Source organism: Octopus sinensis, linkage group LG5 (assembly GCF_006345805.1).
Source record: "Octopus sinensis linkage group LG5, ASM634580v1, whole genome shotgun sequence".
NCBI lineage: Eukaryota > Metazoa > Mollusca > Cephalopoda > Octopoda > Octopodidae > Octopus > Octopus sinensis.
In genome coordinates, this window is record NC_043001.1 from 116,152,485 (window position 1) to 116,164,521 (window position 12,037).

At 39.2% G+C, this 12,037-nt stretch overlaps 1 protein-coding gene across 4 annotated transcripts in view; it reads right to left on the reverse strand.

Moving 5' to 3' along the window:
• Positions 1-12,037, reverse strand: part of LOC115211592 (FYVE, RhoGEF and PH domain-containing protein 2) — a 531,041-nt gene that overhangs the window by 14,802 nt on the left and 504,202 nt on the right. For all 4 annotated transcript variants that reach the window (XM_036503008.1, XM_029780160.2, XM_029780163.2 and 1 more), the window contains 5 exons: positions 10,291-10,437; positions 8,706-8,789; positions 4,775-4,845; positions 2,986-3,019; positions 429-515 (listed from right to left, as the gene is read on the reverse strand). In XM_036503008.1, the coding sequence (XP_036358901.1) occupies positions 429-515; positions 2,986-3,019; positions 4,775-4,845; positions 8,706-8,789; positions 10,291-10,437 (423 nt within the window). The remainder of the gene's footprint in view (positions 1-428; positions 516-2,985; positions 3,020-4,774; positions 4,846-8,705; positions 8,790-10,290; positions 10,438-12,037) is intronic.

Genomic DNA, 12,037 nt, shown 5'->3' on the forward strand with positions numbered 1-12,037 from the left:
ACTGTTGCAAGTGTTTGAATCAAGTCTCCATACTGAAAATAATCTCCCTTCTTTCTCTCATCCACTCACAAGTCTTGAGGACCCTCAAACAAGTCATGGGTTTCACCTTCCTATTCCAAATAAATCATGGGAAAAGAATAAGCATAAGGTATTTTGGATAAACTCCAGAGTCCAAAGAAACTAGCAGCAGTGTACATTGGCAATAATTAATCTACAGCAGAATTCCAAGAAATATTTGATAAGCTCAATTGCTGTAGGGAGGAATGAAAACTAACATTTTTGGGACCTTGCCTTTCTTCTGAGCTACTTAGATTCTTTAATCCTTCTATGATTTACCAACTTCCTACGTTTTTTCTTGTGTATAATATTAAATATGTTGCTGGTTTCTAAAAATTACAGTAATAAAAAGTTTTTAAAAATCGACTTACCTCTTCAATGTACATTTTCTGCGCTTGCTCTATGGTTCGCATAGATTGTTTGCGATTATTAAAGTCATCTATTGTCAATTTTATATACTAGAAGCAAAATAAAAAATATATATATATTTATATAATCGAACTCATAGTTGCATGGAAAAGCAGACGTTAAATGGTAATTTTCACTGGGCTGGCACACAGGAAGGCTGTACCAGGATCCAGTCTGATTTGGCTTTGGTCTTCTATGGCTGGATACCCTTCCTAATGCCAACCACTCTGAGAGTGTAACGGGTGCTTTTATGTGCCATCGGCATGTGTGCCATTTGCATGACACCGGTATCTGCCATGATTATGATTTTGCTCGGCTTGATGGGTCTTCTTCTCAAGCATGACATAATGCCAAAGGTCTTGGTCATTACCTCTGTGAGACCCAACACTCAAAAGGAGCTTGGCCACATTGGCTCCATGAGGCCCAACACTTGAAAGGAACTCAGCCACCTCACCTCCATGAGGCCCAACACTTGGAAGGAATTCAGCCACTTTGCCTCCATGAGGCCCTGAATTTAAAAAAAAAATTAAAGTCTGTCTCAAGCCTGCAGGATCAGGCAGGAGCTTATTTCAGTTTCTAAAGCAACTGAAAGGGACACCAAACCATTTCAGTTATTGCTGGTACTTATTTTCAGCTGAGTGGACTGAGGCAACAGGAAATGAAATGCCAGACATTATCCACAAAGCATTGGTCAACATTGATGTTACGATAGAAGACACTTTCCCAGTGTTCCATGCAACGGGATTGAACTTGAAGCCACCTGGTTGTGAAATCAATTTCTTATCCACACGACCATGCCAGCACCTTGCTGTCAAGATAAAGAATGAATAATTCAATACAATGTGAATAAATAAGCATCACATCTGACAGAATAATCTGAAAGCTAAAGAGTTAAACCAATTGCCATAAAGAGAGCAGTTCCAGTGATAGGAAAATGGTTAACAATAGTAGCTCATCTCAACATGATTAAAATACAAATGTAAAGTTCTTTCCCAAGCAATGTAGACTCATGGGGGCAGTTTCCCAGTTTCCATGGTGTATATATTCTCCCCCTAGATGGGATGCCAGTCCGTCTAAGGATTACTTATTTTTGCCAGCTGAGTGAAGTGAAGCAACATTAAATGAAGTGTTTTGCTCAAGAACACAATGTGTCAGCCAGTCCAGGAATCGAAACCACAATCTTACGATCATGAGTCCAACACTCTTACTACTAAGCCATGCACCTCCATGCTTCGACATGATAAGGGTATCAAAATTAAAGGACAACATGAAATGATGAGGCAATATATAAAGTACGTTCATAGAAACTGATTGCTTACTGTGGGAGAAACCACCACTGCATATGTTGCATTGAATGTTGAAGATCTTGGCAAGACACCTATTGCTGATGGTGTTTGGCCCTGATCAAGCAGGCTAACAGTCACTGGCAATTCAGCTACGACCATCTTAATTATTTGTTTATCTGTGCAGGTGGCACATAAAAAGCACCATTTGAGCGTGGCCATTGCCAGTACCGCCTGACTGGCCCTCGTTCCGATGGCACGTAAAAGCACCCACTGCATTCTCAGAGTGGTTGGCGTTAGGAAGGGCATCCAGCTGTAGAAACTCTGCCAGATCAGATTGGAGTCTGGTGCAGCCATCTGGTTCACCAGACCTCAGTCAAATCGTCCAACCCATGCTAGCATGGAAAGTGAACATTAAACGATAATGATGATGATGATGACTACATTATGCCATGTATCTTCCATTTTCCAAAGAAGACAAGGTGTGATTTAAGTGGTATTTTGTTGCTATATTTAGCAAGACAGTTAATTCTGCTTGGTTAAGGGCATCAAGTCTATTTTAAAAAACATTTCAGTTTCACATCTGTTTTCCTATGGTAGAATAGCTTATATCAGTAGTACTAAAACAGTGCACCACAAGAGGTATCTAAGTGCACTGCAGGTTTTAAAGATTACATTATACAAGGCTTTAGAAAATTCATACTAATGGTTAAGTATTTTGCAAAACAAGTTATTTATAATTTTGTTATAAATAAATAGGCAAGGCTGCGTGATAAGGAACTTGCTTCCCAACCACATGGTTCCGGGTTCAGTCCCACTGTGTGACACACTGGGTAAGTGTCTTCAACTATAGCCTCAGGCTGAGTTGATTTGGTAGATGGAAACTGAAAGAAGCCCATTGTGTGTATATATGTGTGTGTAAGTGTGTATGTGAGTGTGTGTGTGTCTTTGTGTCTGTGTTTGTGTACCCCCATTCCTTCCCCCATAATCACATGACAACCAGTATTAGTGTGTTTGAATGTCCACAACTTAGCGGTTTGACAAAGAGACCAATAGAATAAGTACTAGGGTTTAAAAATAAGTCCTGGGGTTGATTTGTACAACTAAAACCTTTCAAGGTGATGCTCCAGCATGGCCACAGTCAAATGACTGAAACAAGTAAAAGAATAAAAGTATGACTAATAAGACAAGGTAACTAACAGCTTTTGCGATAATGATGAAATGGTAATATACTCACACAGAACCAACAGTTCGGATCATCTATATGACCACTGGAAGGAAATAGAAAACATCTTTTGTATTAGTACAGAGATAACATAACATTTTCATGTAATTTCATACACACTCAAATCCATATATACATACATACACTATATATGTGTGTATATATATGTATATATAGTATAGGTAGTTAGAGTAAATCTCAGCTGTTTCCTCTTGAAGTATGTCTAACACATAAAACTTTGTAATTCCTATTAGCAAATGAAACATCTGTAATGGTGAATGAATACCAAAAATTTCCAATTTCTTTTGTTACATCAGCCAAAATTGCGAGGATAATCTAGTACTTGACTGAGGATAGAGGGTTTCGAATGACTTGTCCTTGTTTTCTTTGTATCGTCTATCTGGATGTTTTGTTGTCCCCTTTTGTATCATTTAGCTGTCCAGATGTTTTGTGTTCTTGTCCCGCCAGCTCTGTCTGGCGCCTGTGCAGGTGGCACGTAAAAAACACCTACTACACTCGCGGAGTGGTTGGCGTTAGGAAGGGCATCCAGCCGTAGAAACACTGCCAGATCTGACTGGGCCTGACGAAGCCTTCCAGCTTCACAGACCCCAGTTGACCCGTCCAACCCATGCTAGCATGGAAAGCGGACGCTAAATGATGATGATGATGATGATGATGATGTACATATATACACACAAAAGTATTTATAATCCATATATACATACATAACCTACATATGTAAATGATCAACATCATCATCATCATCATCATCGTTTAACGTCCGTACATATGTATATATTTCTTTACTGCCCACAAGGGGCTAAACACAGAGGGGACAAACAAGGACAGACAAAGGGATTAAGTCGATTACATTGACCCCAGTGCGTAACTGGTACTTAATTTATCGACCCTGAAAGGATGAAAGGCAAAGTCGACCTCGGCGGAATTTGAACTTGGAACGTAACGACAGACGAAATACGGCCACACATTTGGTCTACATATGTATGCATACATACATACATGCATACTCTATACCTATATATATATAACTTATACATATATCATCCACTTTCCCATGTTTGCCTGGGTCAGAAAGAATTTGTCGAGGTAGATACCTTTCATGTTGCTTACTCTCACTTGTTTCTAAGCAAAGTAATGCTTCCCCATGGCTGTATGTGTGTGTGTGTGTATACACTTACATCCCCACAAAAATATAAAAAAGATGCAGCAAAGAACCACATGCTGTTAAGCATTATATATATATATATATATATCACCGTGACCGACCAGACTATCAGATGTTGCTACACATCGCTGGTCACAATGCACTTTGCATTGTTTTAGCCTTCGAATGACGCCACCCCGCTGACTAAGCGAGCAGGCCAACAGAAGAAAGAGTGGTGAAAGAGTACAGCAGGGATCACCAGCATCCCCTGCTGGAGCCTCGTGGAGCTTTTTAGGTGTTTTCGCTCAATAAACACTCACAACGCCCGGTCTGGGAATCGAAACCGTGATCCTACGACCGCGAGCCCGCTGCCCTAACCACTGGGCCATTGCGCCTCCACACACACACACACACACACACACACATATATATATATATATATATATATATATATATATATAGAGAGAGAGAGAGAGAGAGAGAGAGAGATAGATATCCACATACACACACACACATGTCTATATATGCAAACACATGCTCACACAAACACACACTTATATATGCAGACACGTTCATGTGCACATACACACACACATACACACACACACACACGAGATATGTAGACTGGATACGTACTCATTTAGTAACTCGATAGTCTTCTCGGTGCTCTGCACGTAAAACGCATTCGGGAGGTCAGCTTGGTTCACCTAGAAATTACACAAATACAGTTATAAAAATAAGGACTAAAAATAACAACATAGCAGCGAAATAAAACAGAAACTCTAATTTAGGACTATCTTAGTTGTGGTGGTGGTGGTGGTGGTGGTGGAGGGCCATGTGTAATGAAGACAGAGAGAGAGATGTGTGATATGTTGATGGCTGCATAGAGGTGTCCTGTCTGGTAGAGCAGCAGAGAGACAGGGATAAAAGAGACAGTGTGCTGGTAGTAGTGGCAGTGGTGCTGGTGGTGGTGGTGGCAGTGGTGGTGGTGTGTGAAATGGATTGTATGCGACTGACTACCTAGGAACAAAACCTGTCCCCAGCGGAAGGAAGTGGACACAAGTCCAAAGAAACAGGATCAGAGTGTGTAACAGTGTGGTGTGACTGAAGCTGTTGATGATGACGATGGTTAATGTTCTAATCCTGACCATCTTGTTTGTTTTTCTTTTCTTTTGTTTGTTTGTTTTTTTGTCCTGCTAGTATAGTATAACTAGGAAAACCTATAATAATAATAATAATAATAATAATAATAATAATAATAATAATAATAATAATAATAGTCGTCGTCATCGTCATCTCTAATATGTCTTCCAATCTTTTAGGATGGTGGAATATGATACAAGGCAGGTTTGGTTACAATTTCTAACAGATATAATAATTGTGTAAAAGCTCTTTGAATTCTTGATGTCATTGTTGCTGATTGTGATGATGGTGATGGTGTTGGTGTTGTTTAACTCCAGGTCATCCCCAGGGTTAAATATAGCTTTCAATAAAGTATCCCAGCCATCATCAGCCTGTCTCTTCCCAACCCAAGCACACGTCATGTCCAGAACTATATTATCCAATCTTTTAAAAGCCCATGTGGTGCCACGTAAAAATGTCCATGCAGCATCATATAAAAGTGCCTGAGCAGTGCCATGTAAATGCATTTGTGTCACTACGTAAAAGCACCTGCGCCATGCCATGTAAAAGTACTCGCATGGTGTTGCATAAAGGTACCTGTGCAGTGCCACATAAAAAACACCCAGCACCTTCTGTAAAGTGGTTTGTGTTAGGAAGGGCATCCAGCTGTAGAAACCATACCAGATCAGATTGAAGTCTGGTGCAGCTTCCCAGCTTGCCAGCTCTGGTCAAACTGTCCAACCCATGCCAGCATGGACAATGGACGTTAAAGGATGATGATGATGATGGTGGCAGTGGTCCTTTTCCTAAATGCTACATTTGCAAGATTTGGCTGCTATTTTTGGCTGGTTGAACTACTACATAAAAGCCCCTTTGTTAGTAGTAGTAGTATGTGATGGTGATCACTATAAGTAGGGTGCAACAGTTTTGACTATTATAGTAACGAAGTGGTTAATGATAGATGAGAGGCGTAATAGAACGGACTATTATAGCAGATGTGATGGTAATAAGGGTAGTGGTGCTTACAGTGAGAAGTTCAATGGTGTTATATGTGATGACTGTGGTGGTAAATATAACAGTAGAAGCAGAAAATGATAGCAACCATGATGGTATTGCAAACTGAGGATGCACTAGGAATGCAGTAGGATCACATCATCAGAATTATGGAGAAGGAAAACTCTGTATGTAATTGATGAACAGGATTAGTTAATAGTTAGAGCATCCATGAAGTGAATTAGTAGTCAGTTTGTTACATAGGTGACATGATCGGTTGTGGAGGTGGGTATTCTAATAGCACAGAAGCCAGAATTGAGCCTTTAGCATTTAAACTGGTCATATCTGGTCCAAATATTCTACCTGTTTATTTTCAAACAGGCCAGATCCAGCCTCTCACACCTACCTGACAATGTCATTCTAAAACATAAAATAATCACATCATCAAGAGCTTGAAGCTAAGAGATAATGACTAAATAGTTTAAAATAACATGATTAAATAAGCATTACATTTGGCCAGAGTAATTTGAATGCTTAAAGGTGAAGTAGGGATGGAAAAAGTTCAGGGAGTTGTTACAACTGTTGGCAACAAAGGGATTTTCTCCCCAGGGTAAGTCCAGGTTGTATGATGCTTTTGTGCCCAGTGTTATGCTACATGGTTGCAGAGCATGAGTACTGAATGAGAAGGATGTGTAAAAGCTAGAATGAAATGATGGAAAATTAATGCTAGGGTGTATAAAAGATGGAACACAAATAAACAAAGAGAAAAATTGGATACTGGAGGAAACAGGCGTAGTGTACAAGTGAGTAGATTGTGCTGTATGAATATGTCATGCATATGGAAGATGAGGGTTAGAAAAAGAAAAGTAAAGTAATCTGAGTGGAAGAAACTTGCAGAAACCCCAAAGAATCCCTCTCAACACATGGCTATGATGCTCCCCCACTACTTCTGCTTGTGATCAGAGATGCACATATCGTCAGCCACTAAGGGACATAATCAACTCATTAAGGTCAAACAACTGACAAGCAAATCTGTGGTATAGAGCAGAATATTCATTTTCTAGTTTAACATATAAGAAGTGGTAAAAGGTGATCTTATGAAGCTCAGCTTCACCAAGGAGATGACAAGGGACTGCAATAGATGCTGTGAAGTTGTGCTGGCCTGATTCTTTATCAGTTATGACAATGAGTGTCCCAGTTGATTCAATCAATGGAACAACCTGCTCATGAAATTAACATGCACGTGGCTGAGTAATCCACAGACACATGTACTCTCAATATAGTTCTCAGTGTGACACACTGAATGTGAAGAGGCTGGCCCAATGAACAACAAGTGTTACTCATTTTTGCCGGCTGAGTTGACTGGAGCAACATGAAATAAAGTGTCTTGCTCAAGAACACATGCCACCAGGAATCAAAGTCATGACCTCATAACCGTGAGCCAGATACCCTAGCCTCTAAGCCCTGTGCCTTCACTGAAGCTGTGCTGAAGAAACCCCCTAAACCAAGGGCTCTCGACCATTTTTTTTTATCTACAAGCCCCTTTGATTACTATTCTATTCTGGTGACCCCCATAGCCATTTGATGTTTAAAAACTAGTTTTATAGAAACTTCTTTTAAAATTCCTATTTTGTTTTACACACATTAACTTGTGTAAGTTGAACAATGTAAAATGCTAGAGAAAGAAACCTAGCTGTTTCTTCCAGTACCACATTGACTGGCCTCCGTGCTGGTGGCACGTAACAAACACCATCCGATCGTGGCCGTGCCAGCCTTGCCTGGCCTCCGTGCCGGTGGCATGTAAAAAACACCATCCGAGTGTGGCCGTTCGCCAGCCTCGTCTGGCACCTGTGTCGGTGGCACATAAAATCACCCACTACACTCTCGAAGTGGTTGGCGTTAGGAAGGGCATCCAGCTGTAGAAACACTGCCAGATCTGACTGGCCTGGTGCAGCCTTCGGGCTTCCCAGACCCCAGTTGAACCGTCCAACCCATGCTAGCATGGAAAGCGGACATTAAACGATGATGATGATGATGACATACATCTAAACCAAATTTTTTCAGGGGCTCCTTAAAATACTGCTGTGGATCCCCAATTTACTATTTTGTTAGGTGGACCCCTAAAAGTTTTATATGACCCCTCAGGTGCCATATAGACCCTAGTTGAGAACCACTGCCCTAAACCATGTATACATGAAAAAATGGACATACAATGATAATGATTATGCTCTTGTTTAATTCCAGCTCAATCTTGATTCACTTGACCAGTGATCAAAAGCATTCTAACCTTGACCATCCCATCTTTTTGGGTGAGGATAGCAATAAAGATGAGTTATAATAGTGAGAGGGCATGAGTGATTATACACACACACGTGTGTGTGTTTGTGTGTGTCTGTGTTTCATTGATAAATCAAAAATTTAACTAGTAAGACAGTAAAAACATAAGACCAACCTGCATCCCATCAATAGTCATACTAGCTCTTATCTTGTAGGTACCAAGGAGAGGTTCACTACACACCAACATCAAGTCATTAAACTGCAATAAGAAAACACATGAGTTATATATAATAGAATGACAACAGAACAATCATACAAATGACTTTTAAAACTGATTCTATTAATTTAAGGGACAAACACTTCACTTTATCCTGTTGACCTTTTCTTTGCATTGAACCAATGAAGGAAAATTCAAATTTTACATGGTTGTTTGACTTACTGGTGCTGCGTAAAAGCACTCAGTACATTCTGTAAAGTGGTTGGTATTAGGAAGGGCATCCAGCAGTAGAAACCATACCAAAACAGATATGGAACCCGGGCACCTCTTCAGTTGGCCAGCGCCTGTCAAACTGTCCAACCCATACCAGCGTGGAGAACAGATGTTAAGTGCTGACGATGATGATGTTAGGGATCTCCCAATTTGCCTCACTGTTATCATTCTCCGCAACTTCATTGTTATGATTTTCTGTAGTACAGGTCAGCCTGTATTGACATGCATAAGATCTGGTCATCAAATCTAAGTAGAGACTTCAAACTTGAAATCTTCAAAGCCACAGTCGAACCAATTCTACTATATGGCTCAGAAACCTGGACGTTATCAAAGAAGCTTGAGAGGTGGTTGGATGGAACCTACACTCGCCTCCTTATGAGAGCTCAAAATCTCTCGTGGAAGTGCCATCCAACCAAAATGCAAATATATGGGAAACTACCACCTGTGTCATCTCTTGTGAAAGGTAGGAGAGTCCAGTTTGCTGGACATTGTTGTAGAGCTGAAAAAGAAGTAATTTCTCCTCTTCTCCTCTAGAAGCCATCTACTCACAATACCAGAGGGCACACACTCTCCTACCCTGATGTAATCTCCAGGGATACAGGCATCCAGCAACAGGACCTCCGTAATGCCATGATGGACCGTGAAGTCTGGCGTAGCATGGTAAATTCTATTGTCTCAACCACGGTCGAACAATGATGATGATTTTCTGTAGTACATGTATGTAGTCATGTATTTTCTCACATACAATAACAGTTTGTCTGTATAACATTATTGAAATGGTATTCCACTTTGACCTGCCTCCCTTCAACATACTCAGGTGTTTATTTGCATCAACTCTTTCAGCTGTTGCGGGCACCATTCCCCATGTACATGTGACATATTCATTTTCTAGTTTAACACATAGCCCTTGTATACCTTGAGATGAACCTACTCTGACACAAGTATTAAGGTCAGGTAAGGGTTCCAGTGTGAGGATAGCTCTCTCTCTTCCTCTCACCACTCTCAGAAACCTTGTAAAGGAAAAAGGACACTGCCTTTGCCCTTTCTCCCCTGGCTAAATCAAGTATAAAAAGAGAGAGAGAAATAAGGTATCTAAGAAAAACCTGGTCTTCATTTCAAGAGGCAAATAAGTAAAAAGAAAAAAAAACACTTCAGCTTTGATCACTTCCTCATTATCAACAAACTCATGTGTGACTCACATCCCAATTAGATTACTGCTCCTGTATGTGGGGCAGTAGTACTACTAGCATTCCAGATTAAGTTTACTTACCAAGAATATGTACCGTTCCTGTTTCTCTCCACTCCGTGCCGAGATCTTGATTACACGTCCTTCTCGAACAAGTTCTCGTGTCGGACTAATTAAGTCAACTGTCTGGCCAAGACGTTGATGAATTTCTAACAGTTTTCTGAATTTCTCCTAGTTTAAGTAAGCGGAAAAGAGAATTAGGAATTTAACCTATTTGAAAACCAGACTATGTTTAAGATGGCTATATATAAAATGATACATACATACATAACATTACATACATACATACATACATACATACAAACATGCATACATACAAACATGCATACATACAAACATGCATACATACATACATACTACATACATACATACATGCATACATGCATACATACATACATACATACATACATACATACATACATACATACATACATACATACATACATACATGCATACATGCATGCATACATACATACATGCATACATACATGCATACATACATGCATACATACATGCATGCATACATACATGCATACATACATGCATACAAACATACATACACACATACACACACACATGCATACATACATACATACATACATACATACATACATACATACATACATACATACATATACATACATATATATATATATACATATAGATAAGAGAGGCACACACATACATTATTTATCTTCTGAAGATGTGATACTTAAGGTGGCTACTACATAAATGTAACAGCTATCAGTAAGATATTATTGAAATAAAATGAAATTATTAAATTAATCACTCTTGTTTTCTTTGTTATTAAAATACATGATTATTATGTAAGATGAATATACACCTTCTCCTTGACTTACGACTAAGTTCCATTCCGAACAGATAGGTTATAAGTCACTTAGGTTGTATATCGGATTTATATTTTTCAGTACTATTTTCATTCAAGTGCAACTGATGCTTGAAAGTGACTGAGAGAGAGACAGTGGCAGGCAGTGGATGCTTGGGTCTGAGGAAGGCCTCTGTTGCCAGATGCTGCTATAGTTATCGTACACACAGCATTTTTTAATTTACTTTTTAAAAAAAATTTTGTGGTCGCAAGTGCAGATGGTTGTAAGTTGCATAGATTGTAAGTTAAGGAGATGGTGTACACGGAGGATATATATATATATATATTAGGTTGTCCCAAAAGTTCGTAAACACTTGCGAAAATTGAATTTTTACTCACCAAGTACTAACAAAAACAACAAAAATTATTCCTCAAAATAAAGACCATTATTTTCCAAGACTTTCTACGAACTTTTGGGACAACCTTATATATATAAGATGTATATGTTTGCATGTGTTGGTGCATATGCTACATTTAGCATAGTTTAGGAGATAGTATTACTGAGTGTCAAAAGTGAATATATACTGTACATTATTTATGTATAAAACATAGAATCACACGAAAACTGCCAGTCACCAATGCCAGTCTCAGTTCCAATATCCTTCAACCTCTTTGGTAGCAATTTGGAAGTTAGGTTCTAGTGGTGGTGGTGGTATTATTATTATTATTATTATTATTATTATTATTATTATTATTATTATTATTATTATTATTATTAAGGCAATGTGCTGGCAGAATCGTTAGCATGCCAGGCAAACTGCGTATGGCATTTTATCAGTCTTTACTTTCTAAGTTCAAATTCTGGCAAGGTTAACTTTGCTCTTCATCCTTTTAGAATGGATAAAATAAGTACCGTCTGAACACTGGGGTTGATGTAATCAGCTT